The 24,071-nt window shown below is 46.5% G+C and overlaps 1 protein-coding gene across 1 annotated transcript in view; it reads left to right on the top strand.

The window, feature by feature from the left end:
• The window catches only part of LOC119462552 (protein 5NUC-like), a 118,713-nt gene that overhangs the window by 20,333 nt on the left and 74,309 nt on the right, over window positions 1-24,071 (top strand). Inside the window, exons 4-5 of the mRNA XM_037723894.1 lie at window positions 16,660-16,944; window positions 21,349-21,519. Of these exons, the coding sequence (XP_037579822.1) occupies window positions 16,660-16,944; window positions 21,349-21,519 (456 nt within the window). The remainder of the gene's footprint in view (window positions 1-16,659; window positions 16,945-21,348; window positions 21,520-24,071) is intronic.

Raw genomic sequence — 24,071 nt, 5'->3', positions numbered from 1 at the left:
TTTCTTCGTGTCTGGGCGGCACAAAAGGTATAGGGTATTGCCATTACATCACTGGTAACATAATGTCCTTGGAATTCGATAGCCAGGATTATCCATTCGTTACGCATGGTGACTGACCCATCGTAAGCGTGGACCCGCAACGTTCTACCAGCATGCAGAGAGCCGGCATTCCCTCGACTCTTGTTGATAATTGAGACAGTAGCCCCACTGTCAACAAGGGCCTTCACTTCAATGCCATTCTCATGAGCCAATAAAGAAAGAAGGAAGACGAAAAAGCAGAAGATAAAAAGAGGAGTCGGTGGCAGAAATAAAGAAGAAAGAAGTTGTAAAAAAAGAGCGTCCGAATAAAAAGAATACATTATGAAAGCAGAAGAAGCGCAAAAGTGCACGTGCAGCTACTTGGCCAACGGGAGAAGAGACACGTAGTCGATGAGAGCAGCCCAGCTACGCTCTGGGATGAAGGCGGGCAGAAGGAGCTGGAGGCCGGACAGGACGTGTGGATCTCGGAGACGGCGGCAACCCAGTGGAAGCTGCTCTTCATATGCCGCGGCTACGATCTGCGAGCTGAGTGGGCGTTCCACCGGAAGCCGCAGCTACAAGCTGACGGCACCGTTTCCTTGATTCCTTGTGGCTACGATCCGCAGGCTAGCGGAGTTGATCGGGCGATCCAGGCGCCTCGGTCACCCCACCATCCTGACTTCCTGACCAGCTCAGCAGTGGACCGAGCGTCGGACGCAGCTGTTGTATATCCTCCATTTTGAAGCCAAAGCATCCCCGCGTGGGGGGCCGCCAACGATGTGGCGAGGAGGACTCCCCCACCAAAAAAGACACTGCTGAGGTCGCTTAGGCAGAAGCGCCGGGCACTTGACACACATGAACTGCGTGCAAATTGCTGGCGAGCGCGTTCTACGAACAGCGACAGGCGGTGCCATTCAGGTTTGGAGCGGGTTGCTTGCACGTGCGGGGGGCATGAAAGCCTGTATGGCACAGTGAATTGTGATTTTCGCTTTCTCTCTACTCTCTCCCTGTTCCCTGACTTCTAGTCAAAATAAATCAGTCTTCTTGATGCGTTCAAAACCAACGGACGTCTGTCGTTTTTCCATAAGTTAAAAAGTCTCCGTCTCTTATTCTACAACATTTTGGTGCCGAAACCCGGGAATAGGGACGTCAAAGGATGGATATCGGCAGAATCAAGCGAAGAAGGGCCGTGGTGCGAACGTCTACAACCAAGCTGCTCAACGAAGTCTCCACCATGGACGGCAATGCAACAATTGGTGAGCTGGAAGAAAAGATCAATCTTCTTTCTCTTAAAGAAGACTCGCTGAAAGAGCTAGATCGGGAAATAGAAAAAGGCGTTGAAGATGAAGCTTTCGAAGAGGAAGTTGCATGCTCCGAAATGTACAGAGAAAAGATCAGCGTGGCGAGAGCAAAGGTACAACGCATGCTACGCGACCTTAGCAGCACAAATGCTTCATCAGATCGCACACTAAACTCCTCAGATCAAAGAGAATCTAGCGCTAACAATTCGCAAATACGCCCCACCGTAAAGTTGCCAAAGCTCGAAATTAACAAATTTGACGGAGAGCTTCGAGAGTGGCAAGGGTTCTGGAGCCAGTTTGAGTCGACTATCAACGCTAACCAGAATCTCTCAAACGTAGACAAATTCAAGTACCTCAACAGCTACTGGACAGGAAAAGCGGTGGCTGCGGTAGCAGGACTTGACTTGTCGGAAGGCAACTACGAAGTTGCTCTCTCGCTATTAAAGGAGAGGTTCGGAAGAAAGGAAGTAGTCATAGAAGACCACGTGTCACGGCTACTTAATATCAAGCCAGTGCGTGACTCACGGAATCTCGGCCAACTGCGCAGCCTCGTCGACGAAGTAGAGACAGGTGTACGCAGCCTCACTTCTTTAGGCGTGAGTGTCGGCACTTATGGAACTTTGTTGCTGACCACAATAAAGAAAGCGGTGCCTGCCGACCTTCGTGTGGAATACCAACGAAGAAACGAGGCTACGAACGAGGGAAGTGAGCTGGAGGTGCTCCTGCGTTTTTTGAGAAAAGAGGTTGCGACGCGAGAGATCATACAGCGGTACGAAGCACCCAGACACAGCGGTGCCGAACTGGTAAAGGAAAGGCGCAACAACAACATTAAAGCGGCGAACATGCCTAGTGCTGCGGCACTGCACACCACCATTAAGGACAGCACAGGATGTCTATTTTGTAATTCGAACGGCCATGAGACCGGCAACTGTAACGCAAAGATGTCTGTGGCGGATAAGAGAGAGGTGCTTCCGGTGCACAACAAGGGGACACGCGGCAAGAGAGTGCCGTAAAGCTAAGTGGCTCATGTGTGCGCATTGAAACGGCAAACACTTAACGAAAATGTGCGACCCTGACTTTAGAAGAGACCGAAACACTGATGAAGGGGATGCATCTTCGTCACCGTTGATTGACCAAGCCACGGTGTTGAAGTCCTCATTAGGCATGGAAGATAACTTGATGTGCACTGGAGAACAGCAGTTTCTCCTACAGACAGCGCGGACTTGGACAGAGGGTCCACATGAACGTACACTTGTCAGGCTTCTCCTTGATGGCGGCAGTCAGCAACCTTCATCCATCGCGACCTATCCGAAAGGCTGAAGTTAAAGGTGCTTGTGGAAGAGGAACTTAATATATTTTCCTTTGGTGACCAGTCAGCTATAACACGCACAAAATCGCGTCGTGTGGAGTTGTGGCTTAGAAGCCTTTACGACGACCAAGGGGTGCGAGTAGAAGCGCTGGAAGTTCCTTGCATCTGTGCAGGTCTCATGGCTGCTCCATCAAATTCTATTCTACTTCAACTTTCAAGATTTCACTTGCAAGTCGCAGATGCCTCGCAGGGCGGCGAAAGTGAAAATATTGACCTTTTGATAGGTGCAGATCATTACTGGGAAATTGTCACGGGATCCACTAAGCATTTCAGCTCCAGATTGATGGCAGTGGAGACTGTATTCGGATGGACAGTCCAGGGCCAGGTCGGCACAAGGAAGTCAACAGGAGTCTGCTCCGCGGTTGCTGGCGTAATGCGAATAGGAGTGAGGGAACAAATTGAAAAGGAAATATCAGCACAGCTAAAGTCTTTCTGGGAGCTCGAGCACATCGGTATCAAGGAACATGAGCCAGTTCGTCACCAAGACGCGGTCCTTCAGCACTATAAAGAAACCGTCAAATTTGAGAATGGCCGCTATAAGGTGTCGTTCCCTTGGAGGTCGACGGTTTACGATCTTGGCGACAACTACGAGTGCGCCGCAAGGCGTCTTAAAGCACAGAAAACGCGCCTCCTGAAAGGAGATTCGTTGATTAAGGAATACGACGCCTGCATAAGAGACTACATTGAAAAGGAATATGCGGAGCCAGCCAGCAAAGATTACGGCACGTCGGAAGGTCTGGTGTACTATATGCCACATCAAGCAGTTGTTCGTCATGAAAGGCAGACAACAAAACTGAGGGTAGTATTCGATGCATCATTAAGTGCCAAAAATCGCCTCTCACTGAACAATGTTTTGGAAAGTGGCCCAAACCTAAACCCAGAGCTCATCGATCTGCTGATCAATTTCCGCACTTACAACATTGCCATCAATTCGGATATTGAAAAGGTCTTTCTCAAAATATCCCTATCAGGGGCGATCGGAACGCTGTGCAGTTCCTCTGGTACGCTATGACACCAAGAAAGGGGGAAGAACTTCCAGCTGTGCTGACTTATCGGATGACTCGCATGCCGTTCGGTGTCACGTCGAGCCAATTTCTCTTGGCTGCAACGTTGCAACATCATCTTGAAGGCCTGCCGGAACGGTATGCTGAGACTGCGGGTATCCTGAGCAAGCATCTTTACGAGGACGACCTTGTAACCGGGGTTGACAGCCTTGACAAGGGTAAAGTCTTGTGCCAGGAATCAAAATATATATTGTCTCAAGCAGGGATGTGGCTACACAAGTGGATGTCGAACGACCGCGATCTCGTCAACTACTTAGAGAATGACAATGTGGAAAGAACGAGCGCTGATGCTGAACATGCTGTAGCCACAAAGGTATTGGGAGTTGGTTGGAATACTCAGACTGACCACTTTGAATACAACCTAACTTCACTCATCGATTTCCTCTCCACAAGAGCCGACAACAAGACAATTGTGCTGCAGGTCTCGGCAAGAATTTTCGACCCTTTTGGATTTATTGCTCCCACAACATTATACGTAAAAGTAATGTTTCAGAAGTTGTGGGAGTTGGGAATTGGTTGGGACGATCCCTTGCCTGAAACATTGCAGCCTGAGTGGAACTGCTGGTGTAAGGAGCTTCCATGCATCGAAGAAGTGTCTTTACCAAAACTGATAGCGGCAGACTTTAGAAACAATGAAACGGTGAACGTGGTGCATATTTTCTGTGACGCAAGCCCGAAAGCCTACGGTGCGGTCACATATATCGTGACTAAGTCTCCGCTCGGACTAACAACTGTAAGTTTGGGCATGGCCAAATCAAGAGTGGTGCCTTTGAAACGCCTCTCGCTACCCCGATTGGAGCTGATGGGAGCCCTTGTTGGCGCGCGACTGTGCCACTACGTTACCGAGGCCTTGGATCTGAAGAACGTTGCTACTATACTCTGGACTCACCATACAGTAGCTATGTATTGGATCAAGAGAAACGCTGCCAGATGGAAGCCCTTCGTAGCAAATCGAGTCTCAGAGTTACAAGCGCTGACAGATCCCAAGGACTGGAGACACTGCCCAGGTTCAGACAACCCCGCTGACTTAATCACCCGCGGCATTCTCCCATCAGCCCTGCGGGTAAGCAAATTGTGGTGGAGAGGACCGCGTTGGCTTCAGGAGGATGACACGCATTGGCCAACGATAAGTGAGCCGAGCTCGAAGGTTGCTGAGTGCCAAATGGAAGAGCGAAAGGTGACGGTGATGCCCATAGTATCATCGCCATCCACGGCAATTCTCAATGTTGAGAATTATAGTTAATTCAGCAGAGTCGTGCGAGTAACCGCGTGGGTACGCCGCTTTGTCGACAACTGCCGCAACAAAGAGGAAAAGACGATTGGCCCATTGCGAGCTGAAGAAGTAATCGGTGCCGAAAGATACTGGTTGGCTAAAGCACAAGGAGATGCATTCAGCGATGACATTTCAAACCTGAAGAATCGAAGACCGCTGCACAAGAGCTCTCCTGTTTTGTCTTTCAACCCGTACTTCGACAAAGAGCGCCTCATGCGAGTTGGTGGACGCTTGCAATTCAGCGAAAACAACGAAGAGACTAAGCATCCCATCGTTCTCCCTGGCAATCATCCCCTCACGTCACTGCTCATACGGAAGGAACACTTGAGAATGCTGCACACGGGCGTACGCGATACTCTAGCACAGCTGCGAGAATCGTATTGGATTATCAGAGGACGTCAGGCCGCAAAGAAAGTTATCAAGCAGTGCCTCGTCTGTAAGAAAAAAAAGTTGTCCTCCAGCTACGGAACCAGTAGCAACACTTCCAGCTGACAGAGTGACAAAAGGAAACCCGTTCTACATCATTGGCATCGATTTTGCAGGGCCTTTGATTTGTCAACAGTCATGCGACAGCAAAAAATGCTACATCGCTATTTTTACCTGTGCGGTGACACGTGCCGTCCACCTTGAGCTCGTCAGTGACCTGTCGGCTACAGCCTTCCTCTTGGCCTTTAAACGCTTTGTGGCACGCCTTGGAATCTGCTCGACGGTGTATTCGGACAACGCGCTCACATTCAAGCGGGCAGCCAGGGATCTAAAGGCCATGTTCATGCTGTTGCAAGTCGGGGAATTGCAGTCATAGTTCGCCGCAAACCAGATCACATGGAAGTTTATTGTTGAACGGGCAGCTTGGTGGGGCGAATTCTGGGAGTGAATGGTGCGATCTGCGAAGGTGGCATTGCGAAAGGTGTTAGGTCGGAGCAGCTTGAGTTTCGAACACCTGACAACCGTTTTTTATGAGGTGGAGGCCGTGATCAACTAACGCCCTTTGACTTTCATGTATGATGATGCTCAAGAGCCAGAACCCCTGTCACCGGCGCACTTCCTTGTCGGAAAATGTTGACGACTCTTCCTCCACACCTGCTGCCGGACGAAATTCCTGGCGGTGGCATGCATCTCTCACGACGCTGGAAGTACCTGACTGCCATGGCCGATGGTTTCTGGAGACGGTGGCGGAAAGAGTACTTATTGGAGCTCAGATCGGCACATAGGTGCCGACCGACGACATCGAGTGATCTGAAGAAAGACGCCTTAGTGCTCCTGAGAGACGACCGCTTCAAACGCCACATGTGGAAGACAGCCAGAATTAAGGAAACATTTAAGGGTAGAGACGGCAGGGTGCGGTCCTGCAAATTGATATTAAGTCGACGAACAGAGAGGTGAAGCGACCGATACAGCTGCTGTATCCCTTGGAGATTGTGGAGCAATGAGCTCAATAATAGTTCGCTCATCCGGGGGAGGTTGTATATCCTCCATTTTGAAGCCAAAGCATCCCCACGCGGGGGGGGGGGGGGGGGCGCCGACGATGTGGCGAGGAGGACTCCCCCACCAAAAACGACGCCGCTGAGGTTGCTTAGGCAGAAGCGCCGGGCACTTGACACACATGAACTGCGTGCAAATTGCTGGCGAGCGCGTTCTACGAACAGTGACAGGCGGTGCGGTGGTGCCATTCAGGTTTGGAGCGGGTTGCTTGCACGTGCGGGGTGCATGAAAGCCTGTATGGCACAGTGAATTGTGATTTTCGCTTTCTCTCTACTCTCTCCCTGTTCCCTGCCTTCTAGTCAAAATAAATAAGTCTTCTTGATGCGTTCAAAACCAACGCACGTCTGTCGTTTTTCCATAAGTTAAAAAGTCTCCGACTCTTCTTCTACAACAGCAGCGACGCCGAGTCTACGACGCATCGGCGGGCCCAACGACGTTTCGTTGGAAGCCGCGACGACGAGGTGACGTGGCCACGTCGAGGGACTCAATGTAAATATTTTTGACTTATGAATGCATAATATCTCAGGACTTTAAGGAACTTGTAGAATTAACTCGTACTGTACATTGTGTGTTTTGTGCTGTTTTCTTTGGCGTTTGTTTTTTAGGATTATAAATGTTTGCTTTAAACGAGCGACTTGGCTCTGTCTGTCTTTAGTCTACCGAAATTCATGGCATCCATCTACTTTAACATGACGTAGAATAAGCTTGAAGACAACATATTAGGGTCTTACTGGAGCTCTTTTTCTCGGGCTTCCATGGTAGTCAGTTTATGTTGAAGTAGTGTATCGTGAACTACAATAACTTGTCCTTCACCATCATCACAGTCATGATCGATGAATTCCCAGGTGTTTGTTTGACGAAGCTATCTTCACACTCAGACGACGGCAATGACTCTTGATGTTCACTCATGTTATGATAATCAATTGTTCTTTTCTACCGCCTGGTGGTCTTCTCATTGTAACTGTTGGCACTGAGGTCTTTAGACAGCTGAGTAGGTCATCAAATGTTCTTCGACCTCTGAGCTGGACTTGACTACGGATGTCGATACACAAACTATGCCTTACCAAAGCTACAACTGCAGGAGAAGCCAGCTTCGGTTCTGCAGAATGCAATAGGTGACGCTTCTCAAGACAGTACTCAAGCAGAGAGCCACATGTACCGTGCTCACTGATTGAAACGCGACAATTTAAGCCTAACCAATGTTCACGCTTTTATTTCCATCGTTGATAGTTTGTTTGACATCGGCATAATCTAGATTTGTACACTTAGATCAGTGTCCGCGTCACCTTTAGTGACCAGATTCGAAGCAACATGAGATGGTACTTTTGAGTAATTTGTCTGTCGCGTTTCAATCCGTGAGCACATCTGAAACGTAGTGCAGCATCCAGTATTTCTACTGATTTGCCTTTGAAATCCGATAAAAAGTTGCTTTTCCACAGTTCCCAACATGTTGGTTCATGATCCACGAGTTGCACGTCATACCATTTTCTGGGGATAGCACCCAAATAGTGGCGCATATTTAAAATCTTTGTGTCGTCAGAGTGCCACATATCTTTCTCACAGGCTTACTCGAAAAACCAGAGCCAGTGGTGCGCACTTTGGGAGTCTGCTTCAAAAACATCCGGCTCTACAATATCTCGTGCTGATTTCTCTTGATTAAGCTGTTGGACCATTGTTCTCATTATTTCACTTTGTTGCATTATTCTCCTTTGCAGTTGTTCTATAACATTCAAGACCAGCCTCACCTTCCCGGCAGGCGTTTCCTCTTTGAGGGTGCCGCAGCGCATTGGTTCCAGAACAAGTTCACTCAGTGTCTGGAGCTGTAGATTCACTGTCACCGCTCCTGTGTGTACCAGAGTTTGGCGGCTTATTGCAGCTTCTTGCAGCACCGCGTTGATCATCCCGGTAGAACTAACGTCGCGAGGAAGGTCCGTCGCTGGCTCACCATGCACTTGGTATCGGGTGAAAACAACCGACTCCGATGACGTCTGGTCGACGAAAAACATCACTCACATGCATGTTCTTCAAAAGCTGTCGGCTGTTCCAAAATGTAGCGTTCCTAACTAGAACGGCTTTAAGACAGACATCTCACCGAGACGAGTGTCGTCCGCCATTTAATGCAACTTCTTCTTTTGTAGCGAGAGCTACAGTGGCCGTACTCTCGCCGTTTCGCTGTGGTCGGTGGCTGCACCGCGAGCTGGGCCGTTGCCTAGCAACCGCCACAGCTGGCAGCGCCACTCGCCGCGTCAATTTGCATGACGTCAGAGGAGGAGACGGTGAAACCGCGAGCTGAGCCGTTGCCTAGTAAGCGCCGGTGTTGCATCGGCGTTGCCGGCGTTGCGTCGCCGGAGGAGCGTTCCATCGTATATATAGAAGGGACGGCTCGGTGGGACTCGTCGGCAGATATAGAAAGTCAGTCAGAGAGACTGAAAGAAGCCAGAATTCGTCATCGGAACGAATCCAAGAGGAGGCAGCGAGCCGAGGAGACGGAGGAAGAACATGCCGCAGGCCTCGAGAAGCGTCGTAAATACAAAGCGGCCATTCGAGTGCATTGAGATGTGGATGGTTCGGCGTCTAGTTCGGCATCTCGTGCCAGGGCCGCGGATAAACGACGGAATGAAACCAGGAAGAGGGAACGAGCTGCGGGGACAGAAGAACGTGCTTGGCATAATGAACAGAGACGGCAGAGTGATGCAGCTCGGAGAGCGCCGCACCTAGCCGCCGATACAACGCAGTTGGAGGACGTGAAAGCTCGCCGTCTGACGGACCATGTGATTCGGCTGGCTGAAAGTTCAAGTGCGACGCACATGTTCTAAACGGACTTTACAGACAATCCGTTTGGGTTTGCGTGTGACGTTTGCGAAAGACTTTGGCATAACCGTACCTCTCGCTACGCACACCCAGGCATAACTGAGTTAAGCCACAGCCAATTTTTAAAGATCTTCTTGCGCGCAAAGAAACGAGGACGAAGAAAAGGACCAACACAAGAACGCGCGCTTTTTAACTACTTTTATTTTTGAAGATCCATTTGCTTAAGAACCCACAGATCTGAGTGATCCAGTCTATTCGAAAATAAAAGTAGTTTATAGAAAGCGCTCGTCCGTGTGTTGCTCCTATTCTTCGTCCTGATCGTTTGTTTGCGCCCAAAAAGTTTTTTTTATGAATCTGTTCAAACTAGAGCTTTCGGCCCTGGTGTGATATAAAAAGGACACGAAAAGAACTTGTTCTAGATCGTGACGCAAATAGTTACCGTACTGAGAAAAAAAGAATTTGAACTACTCTCCATACATCTCCACCAGCATACGCGACAGTTTCTCCATCCTTGTCTTCCTCAGAAAGCCCTAGAGGTGAAATCAAAATATCGGAAGGTAAAAAACACGGCTGCCGGAGTATCCACGTCTTCTGATAATATTTTAGTCAATGCCTATTGTCTTGGTAGCGATCATAATTTTGTGACTTGTTTCTGATATTTCTAGGGGTGTATTTATGTCGGGAAGTTTTGCCTGTTGTCTGCACATAGCCCACAGCACGCCTTGGTCTGCGTGTCCTAAATATAGGACACCAGGGCTCAGTGGTTGTCAAAGGCACTACATGAGTTGAATGTACAATGCAGACGCTGTTGCTTGCAACAGCTTCCGATTTCTTGTGTTGTTATTCCAGAGGCGCTAAGTCAGCCTGAGCTGCTGTATTCAGGGGTAATGAGACTTCTATAGCGAACTGTCTGCATATCAAGGGTCCAAATAAGTTTTCTCTGAAATAGGATGTGCGCGTGTTTGAAGTAGAAGACAATAACGATGAAAAGCAGCATATACAGTTTGCTTTTGCAGGCTAAGGGAGCAGTAATTGCTGCACATGAGACGAATAATTCGTCGTCTATGACGAAAATACATCCTACAAAGTGACTATCACGTAGATTGAGGCCATTCAAGTGCATTGATGAAGGAAGTGTGCTTGTTAGGGGTAGAAGACGATGATGATGAAAACCAGGTGTCACATGCCCGGAACCGAGGCAACAACAACAACAACAACCGACAGGTCGCAGCGCAGCGCCAGAACAAGATGACCATCGCAGCAGGCGTTTAGAACGGGCTAGCGCGTGCCATGCTTACGCATCGAGCAAGCGCCGCCCAGCTTATTTTCGTCGTCTTCCGCAGCCGGCACCAAGGTGCCGGGCGAGAGCGTCGATCTTTTTTGGCGTCGCTGGGTGCTACACGCAGTTTGCTTTTGCAGGCTTGGGGAGCAGTACTTGCTGCACAATAGACGAACATTTGGCCCTCTATGACGAAAATACATCCTATAAAGCGATTATAAAGTAGATGGAGGCCATTTAAGTGCAATGATGAAGGACGTACGTCTGCGTGTTGGAGGTAGAAGGCGATGACGATGAAAAGTGGGATATAGTTTGCTTTAGCATGCTTGGGGAGCAGTAATTTATGTACATTAGAATAATTGGCCATCTATATGACGAAAATACATCCGACAAAACGACTATGAAGTACAAAGATGCCATTCAAGTGTAATGATGAGCCGTGTGTAACGAGCATGAAGAATATTTTTGAGGCATTTGACGCACAAGAACCACTGTCAAATTGCCATCATGCAAGCTTTTCTACACATAAATCTGTAATACAGCTGAGAATAACATGGAACTTCGAAATACTGCGAATTGCTTTCTGCAACCACTAAGCCCGGGTGTCCTATATATAGGACATGACGCCATATCATACTTATGTGGTACTCCGAATGTAATAAATATTTTCTTGTTTCTTAGGCAGTAGTAAATCAATACAAAACGATGAATAACATTTCGGAAAGTTAAAAAAAATGCAGGGCTTAAAGGGCTAGGCCTACTCGCAGTTATCTTCTTTTTCACTTCTTCCCCTAGCCCACATCTTCGGCTTCTTTCATTCATCCAGCGCGGACCGCTTTAATCATATAAGAAGCCAACAACCAATGACACCAAGGACAACTTAGGGGAAATTACTTGTGCTTACTCAATTGAAATAAAGAAATGATAAATAAATAAATAATGAAAATTAATGAAAAAACAACTGTCCGCAGGTGGGGAACGATCCCACGACTTCGCATTACGCGTGCGATGCTCTTACCATTGAGCTACCACAGAGCCGTGTTCCCATCCAAGGCTAATTCCAGTTATAAAAACATAAATACCCCAGAAAGTGGATGGCAACACAGCTCCGCCGTAGCTGAATGGTAAGAGCATATCACGCGAGCATACCCCACCTGCGGCCTGTTATTTTTTCGTCCATTTTCATATTCATTAATTTATCATTTCTTTAATTCAATTAGTAAGTACAAGTCAGTTCCACTATCTTGTCCTTGGTGTCATTGTTTGTTGGCTTCTTATGATATGATTAATAACAATCGGCCCCCTCGGTTCCCTTTCTCCTATATATATATATATATATATATATATATATATATATATATATATATATATATCACCCGTAGTCCACAGCGGTACTTGCCATTGCACTTGGACCCTTTCTGTGCTATCACCAGGATCGACTTACATTGTTCGTCTCTGCCGTCGGAGACGATCCGCCAGATCCTAGTCATATACAGCTTCGCTGTAATTATCACCCCCTAAGCCCTCCGTACACATGGTTAACCAGCGAAGCTCAAACGTGCGGCCCCGGTGTTGATCATTAGGTTAATCCCGACGGTACATTAAATAATTTCTCAATCAATGGGTACGTCTTTTTGTTTCTTAATGAGGTTACACACACGTTCGGCTGTGACGGAGAGAACGACGTCAGTGACATAGTCCGCCGATGTCGCTTTGCAGCTTGCGATTCTTCGAAACTAAATCTGTCCGTCACGTAAGACAACGAATGGCTCATAACCCCCTTAAGCAATGGTTCATATGCCCATAAACGCGGCCTCCCCATTACGATAACAGAAGAAAAGTGAAATTATACGCTGGAATGATGAGCGGCAACGAGCCAGTTGTAGAAGACGACGACGAACGCGGGAGCAGTGGCACGAGCGCGTTCGCGCAGTTGCGAAGAGGGGCGGGAACAAGCCAACTGTGGAACAAGACGACGACGCTCGAGCCATTGCAGGTGACGATAGTTTCTGCATACAGGCGACAGACGGACGAATCGGCTAGCTATATACCGCTCCGCTGTAAAAAGCTTGCATGGCGCGTGACAAAACTTAGCACTGCTCACGAGGGCAAAAAAGAAAAAGAAAAAAACACTCAGAACATAAATAATCAATAGGCCGGAGGGACGAAACGCACAGAAAGCGCACGTGAAATTTGAAAAGAGCACTGGGACAGGTTAATGTAAACTATTATGCACGCCGAAGAATGACGATGTTGCTGAGCTTTCGACCACCTGAGCGAGAAAATTGTTGCAAGTAATATGTTGAAACAACGAGGTTTTCATATAAATAGTTCTGGATGACGTTTCAATAACCTTAAGCGGGTGATAGAACTGAGTTTTCTGTCGCTGTACAGATCTAAAATATTTATTTTGGCCTATTCCTAATTTATCAGGATACACCGAATAACCACATGCTAATAAACTACCACATACAACACGGAAGAAAGAAGGAAATTACAAGAGAGATCAGAAATGTGATAATGGTCTGTCAAGGAACATTCATTCCACTCAGCATGAAGGATGAAGACAAAGCAGCGCCAATGAGATGCAGAAAAGGTTTGGACAAGATAAAGCAGCAGTTTTTGTAGACGCTGCTAGACTCAAACGGAGGAAAGTATTCACTGCAGTCGCAGTAAATCACAAAAGAAAGAATGTGTAACAAGCGTCACAATCAAGACAGAATATACAGAAGCAACAGAAGAAACGGCGATAGCACTTGCAATAACACAAACTGTAGCATACATAATAATCAGTGACTCACAGGCAGCAATTCGCAACTATGAAAATGACCGAATCTCCCCCGAGGCACTACACATATTATTGAAAGGAGCCAAAAAAATGTTGCAGTTTCGCCCGAAAGGCGAAGCGTCAATTGCGATAGCAAATTAGTAGAGAGCTATTAGGAGTAGGGATAGTAGTTTTATCGGCTGCATAAACTTGGACACATCCGCTTACTAAGTGAATTAACAATCGTGGTGTCAGCGCGCACAAGCCAGCAAGAATAGATCACACCCGCCGTGGTTGCTCAGTGGCTATGGTGTTGGGCTGCTGAGCACGAGGTCGCGGGATCGAATCCCGGCCACGGCGGCCGCATTTCGATGGGGGCGAAATGCGAAAACACCCGTGTGCTTAGATTTAGGTGCACGTTAAAGAACCCCAGGTGGTCCAAATTTCCGGAGTCCCCCACTACGGCGTGCCTCATAATCAGAACTGGTTCTGGCACGTAAAACCCCATAATTTATTATTTTTAAGAATAGATCACACCGAATGACCGCAGACAACAACTAACTGTCAAAACGCTAGCAGCAAGCGCAGCCGCCGCAACGGGCGAATTCTTCGAGCGGTATATCTCTTAAACGGAAACTGAGCGGCGAATGCACAGCGCATACAAAGGTCCGAGCCGTGTGGAGATAAGAGACGGTGCGGGCGACCGCCAGCTCCGGGCAAAGTGCAGAGGAGTTGTGGAGAGTAGAAGTTGGCAGAGGAGAAGCTGCCCCCCCTCCCTCTCGCGCTGCCTTCCCGCTTTCTTGCTTTCGCGTGGGAGATTGAGTGGCCAGTTCCCCTTGCGCCCGGTTACAAGATAAGCACTTGGTGAAGCAGCGCAGCGTCGCCCCGCCTCCCTCCCTCCCTCTCATACCCCCACGGTCTTTCGCGCGACGGTCGCGTTTGCTTTCCGCCGCGCGTTCGCCGCTCTCCGTGATAGCGCGCGTCCCCCGCGCACTTTCACTCGCGCATACGGCACGTGGCGACGGTTTTATCGCCCTTGGAATCTATACGGAACCTCACGGCGACGGCGATGACGACGCCCATGGCAGAAATCTGGTTGAAGTGTCCATCTAATTGCTATCGCAATAAAATAAAACACAAACACGTTCAATTACTATGGACACCTGCCCATATTCCGACCTCACCAACGGACGGCGGAAACAACGAGGCGACACACAACGCCGCTCGCACATTGGTGCCGTCAACTCGAGGGCCGGCGAAGAAGGTGAGGACGGAGATTTGGAGTCGGGAGACAATTTGATCAAATTCAAAGATATAACAACACATTATAAAATGCAGAGGGGCAATTATCCACCACCTCATCAAAAACTAAATAAATCGCAGTCTGTGCAGTGGCAGCAGTCACAAAGTCAGTCAGTACATGGTGTAATCCAGTAATGTGGAATATACTATATCCAGATACATACGAAACAAATCAATGCAACTCACGCGGATCAAGAGCCACTTTTGAGCATATTCAATAGAATTGAATTGAATATGCTCAAAGAGGCTCTTCGCCACTTTGCTGTTGTGAGAATGCACGGATTGACGAGTAGCAACGGGGAGACAGCCTCTAGCGAAAACCTCCGCGCGCGTTGGTGCGCTGTGCTGCTCAACTCGGCCCCAGAAGATCAGCTGTGGGCACTCCAGCGGGCCGACGACGCCGCCAGAGCCCAAGGGCTCGTGGCAGACGCCTAGGCAGGGTGAAGGCAACCCTATTAACTGGCCGGACAAAAATAAAGTGCCTACCTATCACCTGCCTAGCTATCACGATGCCACATTTGCCTCCAAGCTTTCTAAGTTAGTTCTCTGCAAAAGCTGGGGCTGTAGGGAAAGTGCTCTAGCTATGGAAGTATTGAATAAACTTAAGTGATTTTCACTACAAGTTTTTGGTTGTTGGCTTTTGTACAAGGGTATATAAGTGTATTAGGGTTTCCATAGCTCTCTAGAGGGTTGTCCTTGTTTTCTGTGCATGACGACCACCTGACGACGGCATGATGTCAGTTCTGTGATTCACATCGAAAACAACGATTTACGTAAGTCTTCCTAAGAATGTCCAAACGTTTTGAGAAGAAGGTGGCCTCCTGTTTGCAATAATTGACTAGAGGGAATGAAGTGGTCCCTGATGTATAGAGATATTTCATAATTCTACCTTCCGGACATGTTATTGTCGTATCTCTCATTATGGGCGTCCGTCACAGTGTTTTGGAGTGGTTGCATAGGAACCGCAGCCCGCGATAGCTACATGGGTCATTGAAAGGGTGAATATTTTGAAGGTTTCCGGTATTTCTAAAAATCACCTGCGGCAAAAAGCACAATTCTTGTCCTTGAAGAGGTGGACATTGCTAGCATGAAAACTCAAAACACGTAATGAACTTATTAACAATAATTAGCTAAATAACTTTTTAATTCATTTAGGACACATAATGCAATTTACGAATTGTAGCCGATGAGTTTGCAAGAAGTATCCTCTTGAAACCAGGGCAGTGAGAGTACGACTGGCTCCGAAGTTTTGTTTCCCAATGCCAGTTACTTTAGCGATGCAAAAGTAAGGAAATGTAAGTAGGAAAGCAATTCATTCTTACGGCGAGATTGATGGCGCATTTGTCGAAGCTGATGTCATTCTGTAAATTCCTTCCAATGGAATACTAGCAAACTTGCAATATCTGCCTTAAAGTAATTATTCAGGAAGTTAATTAGTTCACGTTTATCAATTAGTTGAATATTTCTCTGGGAAGTAATGTCCGCCTCTCTGAATAATCCAGCTGAAGGGCTAGACATATTATCTGCAACAGGATGTTTTTAAAAATTCCGTACAACTTTAAAATGATCACCCTGTATAGTACGCGTAGCGCTTTCGAAGAATTTAATGATAGTGCAGGCGCCGAACCAAATGGCGAATGCGACAGGTGAACAGGATTTATTGCCCGCTAAAAGCAATCCCGAAGTGCGAAGCCGGCGAGGAAATAAAAAAAGAAAAGAAAAAAAAAGAAAACTTGCGCGAAAGGCACACATTTGAAAGGTGAACGTCCGTAGAGGCAACTTGATCTGAAGTGAAGGCGCGAAAACGATGACGGACGAAGAGAGAGAACACACTTCGTCCGTCGTCGTTTTCGCGCCTTCACTTCAGATCATGCTTAACCAACACGCCCAACTATCCATCCTGACGTAGAGGCAACAGTCGAAGGAGGCTCGTGAAAAGTCTCGGACTGTAGTGCACTTCCATGGGATACATTTCGCGAATGTCCTTCGGCAGACAACCGGGTCTACTTGTCGAAGCTGGCTGACAGCATCGCCACCGCGCGCGAGAAGTCCGACACGGACCGGAACCAGCCGATCGGTTCGACCAAGGTGCTCCTGGAGGGCAGCCGCCAGAGGTGCCGCCTCGAGGAGTGCTCCATGGGGAACCTGCTGACGGACGCGCTTTTCAACTGGTACGCGGGCCTCCTGTCGGAAGACGACAACCTCTGGGGGCCGGTCAACGGCGCCATACTGCCCGGCAGGGACATCTACGCGTCCATCGACGAGCGCCTCACGCGCGGTACGCTGCGGCTATCGAATGCCCGTGTTCGCGCAGAGATGGCGCATTCACTTCGTTCTTATACCCGCACCGGTAAAGCTATACGGCGTTACGCTGGTGAGCTCTCGAGGTCAATCCTGGCTCCGGCGGCTGCATTTCGACGGGAGCGAAATGCGAAAACGCTCACGTTCGGTGCGCTTTCAAGAAACTCGGGTAGTCAAAATTGATACGGAGTCCCCCACTACCCTCCGTAGTTGCTTAGTGGCTATGGTGTTGGACTGCCAGGCACGTTGGGCTGCCAAGCACGAGGTCGCGGGATCAAATCCCGGCCACGGCGGCCGCATTTTGATGGGGGCGAAATGCGAAAACACCCGTGTACTTAAATTTGGGTCAGCGTTAAAGAACCTGAGGTGGTCCCGATTATTCCGGAGTCCCCCACTACGGCGTGCCTCATGATCAGATTGTGGTTTTGGCGCCTAAAATTCCATAATTTTGTTTTCCCTCACTACGGCGTGCCTCATAATCTTATCGCAGTTTCGGCACGTGAAACCCCCGACATGTTTTTAAGCGGATGGCTTTCTTTCGCTCTTTCGGCCGTTTCAGTGGTAGATACCGCGGTGGTCGGTGGACTGTGATCGGGTTTGCGCGAGAAAAGGCGAGTGCAGGGAAAGGGCATGTGCTATTGGGCAACCGAGTTGCGGTGAGGAGGGGGGAGTGCCGCTGGCTCACTCGTTCGTTCCGCCAATTCGCTTACATTGGCCATCGTCGTCGATGGTTTCTGTATGTTTTTCTTTTCACTCTTAACAGCTCGTTCTGCCTGATTGACCAGTATTAATCCGATGTTTTGGAAAATTATCGAAACTGCTAGTGTTCTTCAATGTCCATTCTATTTTCTTTTCTTAATTAATGATATTGACGTGCACCACTGTTCATTAGTAAATAGGTGATCAAAAACGCCTTGTAGAACCTGTAACACAATCTTTCGATATGACGTTTACGTATTTCATACATAAGGCGGTGACATAAGGTCTTCTCGATGTATGAGGCCCTAATAAGTCAGTTACGCCTCTTAAGTTAAGTTCATTCATGGGGTTTATGTGCCAGAGCCATTATATAATTATGAGGCACGCCATGGGCCCTTTAAAATGCACATAAAAATAAGTACGCGAGCGTTATTGCATTTCGCCCCTCCCAAAATTTGGCCGCCGCGGCCAGGATCGCGTCCGGGACCTCGAGATCTCCAGCGCGACGCCGTTATCCTGGGCTACCTCGGCGTGTCAGTTCCACCTCTTAAAAATAAGTTTCAATAAATTAAAAATTACTTTATTGATCCACCTGCGCAGAACGAAATTTTATAACTGAATGCAGTGCTTACGTTTTAGTCCTTGCACAAAGAGAAGAAAGCAAGACGCGCTGTCTGGACTTGAAAGTTGGAGGTCGACGTTCCAGGATGCAGCGATAAATAAATGAGCCCTCCAGTACGGAAAGTAAATTGCGGCACGTTCATTTTTTATTTATATATACTACAGGCCCTCTTTGGACCGGTGCAGGAGTGGGTACAAAAATTTTTTCCAGAAAGAAACATACAAAAGGAACAGACTGCTTTCCTGCAACGAAACTGGAAAAAAGTGCTGGTTGCTTTTCAACATTTTATCGCATAAAGGCACATATAGTTTGATTGCATAACGCCGAACGAAATAGAAGTGAGCTCCGTAAATGTCTGAAAGTCACTGCTTGACGCTTTTAACTGGGCTTGCAATAAGCTTCTCGTAGAATCCTTTGCAGCGTTTGTAGAAATCAACGAGTGTCATTTAGAGCAATAGGCTTGTCAATGCACCCATCAGAAAACTGACAAGGTCGCCATCCTGGTTGCCCGCAATCGCCTATCCCGGTTGCCCAAAATCATCACTTCTTATTGTTCTGCCAGCGCACTTTTCTTACTTTGGTGATTTTTTCCTATCGTATTTAAAGCCCGAATGTAAAAACAATGTTTTGGCTGCCAAGTAATTGCTATTTTCATTATGAATCGGCCACCATATTGTGGCGAATATGCAATGTAAACAACAAAAAAAATGAGCTCGGTAGGCTTGTTTACTTAGTTAACCGAAATCCAGATGCTTTGAGGGTGTTTAAAAAATGTAGAAATTTGATCATGAAGTTACAACGGCAAGCAAAACGAAATCATTATTATACCATGTTTGAGTGCGTCACAGATATCAAACAAATGTGGAATAAATTACACTCCATCATATCTCCAAGTAGAGCAAGAAATAGTATAGAAGAACTTGTAGTTGACAATGAAGTTATCAAAGGCAAAGAGTTAGCCGACAAATTCAATGGATACTTTAAATCTGTAACTGAGAGCTCACATCAAGATAGCGCTTTTGATTACTTACCCGTGCCGCTCAAGGAATCAATATTTCTTTGCACAACTGATGAAAATGAAGTATTAAGAGCATTTAGGATCTTTAAGATGAGTAAGAGCGAGGATATAAATGGTCTAAAATTGGAGCCGATTAAATATATTATTGATGTATATATAAATAAATATATTATTTATTTAAGGAAAATAAAGTGATGTGGTGATCTGATGTACTGATCTTATTAGCCCGTGTGTGACACATTTTTACAATCTTTCCTTACCAACTGGCATTTTCCCACAGAATATGAAGAATGCCAAGGTGACGGTAATATACAAAAGTTGAGATAAAAACATTCTCGGTAATTATAGACCTATTTTAATCCTTCTCCTATTCTCCAAGGGACTTGAAAAAATTATTCATCTTAGACTGTCAAACTTTGTTGACAAACATTCCGTCAAAACAAAATCGCGATATGGATTGAGATCAGGTTTTTTAACAGAAAGTGCTCTACTGTTCCAAAAAGAATTGATTCTTAAAAATATTTAAGCTAAAGAATTCACACTCGGCATATTTTTAGATATATCTAAGGCCTTTGATAAAATTATTCATGAATAATTAATAGGAAAGCTGCAGTGTTATGGAGTGCGTGGTGTTGCCCTCAATGTAATTCAAAACTACTTAGCTAACAGACATCAATGTGTATCGATAAGCAGAATTCTGTCTTCTATGCAACCTGTTAAATACGGAGTTCCCCAAGGCAGCATCTTGGGGCCGCTTTTGTTTGTTATATTTATTAATGATATTGTAAATGTTGACCCTTCAGCCCAATACATAATGTATGCTGATGATACAAGTCTTTTCTTTTCAGGAAAAGATATACATGATCTCGTGAATCTAGCTAACTTGACACTAGATAAAATATGTGGCTGGACACTTAACAATTCTTTACAAATTAACTGCTCAAAAACTAAAGCTGTTCTTTTTCGCTCTAAATCCTCGCTTTATGAGCTCACTCATTCTTATAATCTAGTGTTGAATAATAATAAAATTGAATTTTCTTGTACAGCAAATTCGCTAGGTGTAATGTTCCACGAATATATGAAATGGGATCACCATACGGAACTTTTACAAAACAAACTTTGCAAGGTCTTGGGCGTACTGAGAAAATGTCAGCGTATATTGCCAGTTCCTCAAAAGCTTTCGATATTTAAGGCACTCTTCTCATCACATCTACGTTATTGTAACTTAATTTGCGGTAACGGAACACAGCAATCCATAAATAATCTTGTTATCCTACAAAAAAGGCCCTACGTTCTGTTGCAAATCTACCATATGATGCACACACTTCAGAACTATTCGTCAAATATAATGTCATTAAATTGAACGTGCTATATGAATACATTTTATTACTTTCCTTTAGATCTGATATTGTGAAAAATCTCGATTACATAAACAGTGTAGCTAACTTGCAACCAAATCCTTCTTCGCGCCAAAACAGACACTCGGAACAATATTATGTGCCACGGCCTCACACAAACTATGGCTTTCAAACATTAGGTTATTGCTTGCCGAAGATATTAAATAAATTCAAGATTTCTTATGAAAATGTTCGCACACTCTCTAACACTTCTGTATTAAGCATGCTGTGTTAAATCTGTTCATAGTTAAATTTCAGTTTTTGTAAATACGTTTTCTGTGGATATCAGGTGTTTTCTCATTTGACACCGACGTTGAAATGTACTTTTCTTGTACTGCCATGCTGCCATAGTCAACCGGGGACGTGGGGCTAGTCAAGGTCTTTTTAATGCAGCTTTTTTTCCCTCGTCCCAACCACTTATGTGAAACTCCATGTAGGTGGTAAATAAACGAACTTGAATGAACTTGAATAAATGAACTTGGACCTTGCTAAAATGGGTATTTGGAGTGCCAGTGGTGGGCATTGCCTCATAATTCTGCTTTGTCACCGTCTTGGTAGTTACTTAAACTATTCCACAAAACAATAGTAAACGCGCTGAACTTAGCATATTATTGAACTGCCATGGAAAGCCATATTTGCACTCAGGTCGCATCTTACTGCAACACGTCATCGAAGTGCTGGCGTTCAACGACGACGTAAACCACGCTTTCGTTATCACTATGCCTGGACGAATCCTGCAGGAACTTTTAGAAGGCTCCATGAAAGAGTACGACGTCACGAAGAGAGCACCTGTCACAGATTTTCTTCAGGTCTCGGGTAAGTAAGGATATATAAAACGGACCCTCGAGGTGCTTCGAGGGTTCGCTTCATCATCGCTATACAGAAATTACACACAGGTGGGAACGTGAAGAGAGCAAAAAAGAAAAACGAAAGAAAGAAGTGCTGTTCAAACTGATGTTTTAGCACCTGTGGGAGCCAAGTATGATAACTGGTTAAAGATGATAATAGGAAGAAGAACGAATGGTGTAAAATTGCGCTATCCAATGCCGCTGTTATCACGGATTTGACAACTTGTTAAACAAGTTAGCATGGTGTTCAAGTAAAACAATATCTATTGGCAGATGACACCAGTCTCCTGTATCATGTAGATGTTCGAATGCTTGGTTTCTACGTGGTTTCTAAAGCCCAGACCACACGTACGCTTGCAAACGCGCGCAAGCTCGCGTCCGCGTGCCCACGCATGCGCAGATGGTGTGGTACGGCTCGTACGCGTCGAAACGCAACGCGATCTCGATGATCAGCTCCTCTCAGTTATTGCGCGCCTACGCTGCCTCGCGTCGGTGCGCCAGGTTACGCAGCGACGGCGCGGTAGATTTAATTAACTCTCAGTTAAGCAGATTTATACCGTGCAAGAAAGTCAAGAAAGGGCTTCTTCTTCACTTTTTGTGCTGATCGCGACCTCATCAACAAGGAAAGGTGGCACGCAATACTGCTGTGTTGTTGATTGCAACAACAACCTCGAATACACGAAAGCTTCCCGTGAAGTCCTACAGATTTCATGGGGAGGTGGTGTGAAAAGCAACGAGGACAAGCACGGATAACTGCAGTGCGCCGAGTCAAGTCAGTCGCATATTTTCGCATTCGCGTGCTATATCACTGCCGCTCGATAAAAACGCAATAGCAATATATTTAGCACAAGCCGTTAGTTTACTCGTGTCGCGTAGCTGAATCGTACCGTGACATCCGCTGTGTTAGCTTAGCGGTAAACGCATACGTGTTGCGCCGCTAAGCTCGACGACGCGATCTCGATTCTCGGCCATGGCGGCCGCTATTCGATGGGAGCGAAATGCAAGAACACCCTTGATTCCGTGTGATTTGGTTTTTGTATGCGTTAAAGAACCCCCGGTGGTGAAAATTATTCTTCAGACCCCGCATTATCGCGTGCCTCATAATGATTTCGTGGTTTATGCACGTAAAACCCTCGAATGTATTCATTGTACTTGCGTTCACTCGCGATCGACAAGGACGAGCTCAAGAATTCTATTCCTTTTCCAAACGCTACAACTTAAATTACTAGTTGTAAGCTAAAGGGGCCGCCCGCCACTTGTCTTGTGCGGTGACAATCCGGATTTAATGCAATCCGCGGTTGTCGCATGTAAGCGGCATATAGGAAATCAGCCGCTTGAGGAATGCGCGTTATGTTTGTTGCTTGATCGTGCTTTCTAGGTTCACAATATGCGAGCATGCTTTAAAGTAATTGCCATCTTGCACGTTCTTCCTGCTTCACTCTCCCTGCCAAGAGTCTTCGCTTCATGTAGTATCCGGCCATTAGCGCGAGGTTCCTTTAGCTGTGGCGAGGGCATTCGCCCGACGAGAAACTAGATTTCCTTTGATGAGGCACGTATCGCTAATTCTTGCGCTCGTGTGACTGGTCGCCAGGTAATTCTTGTTCGTATAGTTCCATGCTTATTAGTGCCTAACGTATGTAATGTCTTTTAGTGCTCACAGTATTGATGACACTCCCTGGGAGCGAAAATGAGAGCACCCGTGCGTGCGCGTCCATCTACCAACGAAACCAAAAGCATTCATCACCGTCTCTGCACATCTCTGCAAGCATGCATGACCGCTTCATGGCTGGATCATAGACAAAAAAATCCGGCGGATTCCACGCCCTATGGGAATCGATGTTATGCGAAGCAGTGTGTGGGAAGCCCACAATGTTAACGAAACGCCGATGAGAGCACCAAGATATAGGCGGCTATTTCACGACCTACGTGACACACATGTCATGACATTCATGTCATGAGTCTTCATGAGTCCCTTTAGCTACACCTAATAGATCTTAGGGCGAAAGCCTTACTCATGCTCATGACTATGACTTCGACCATCAATCTTTAGTCTTTTCTTTCGCTTAGTAGCACATCCGAAACCATTCCATTCGTTTTTGAGTGTTAATCTTTTTTCGCTGAGTCATTCTCATTTTTGCTGAGTCACTACCACAATCTACCACTATCCTTTAGTGTTTCCATCACTTAGTGCCCACGTCCTAAACCTTTCAGTAGTTTTTCAGTGTTAATCTTTTGTCGCCGAGTCATTGTCATTTTTCTCAGTCATGGTCATGACTATGACTTCTGCCATCATCCTTTAGTGTTTCCTTCACTTAGTACCCACGTCAGAACGCATTTCAGTGGCTTTTGAGTGTTAATCTTTTTTCGCTGAGTCATTGTCACTTTTGCCGAGTCATGCTCATGACATATTTCTCCCATCATCCTTTAGTGTTTCCTTCACTTGGCGCCCATGTGCGAACCCATTCTAGTGGTTTTTGAGTCTTAATATTTTTTTCGTAGAGTCATTGTCATTTTTGCTGA

This window comes from Dermacentor silvarum, chromosome 8, assembly GCF_013339745.2.
Source record: "Dermacentor silvarum isolate Dsil-2018 chromosome 8, BIME_Dsil_1.4, whole genome shotgun sequence".
Taxonomy (NCBI): domain Eukaryota; kingdom Metazoa; phylum Arthropoda; class Arachnida; order Ixodida; family Ixodidae; genus Dermacentor; species Dermacentor silvarum.
The sequence above is the reverse complement of the archived record's forward strand: the minus strand, read 5'-3'. Positions and strand labels throughout refer to the sequence as shown.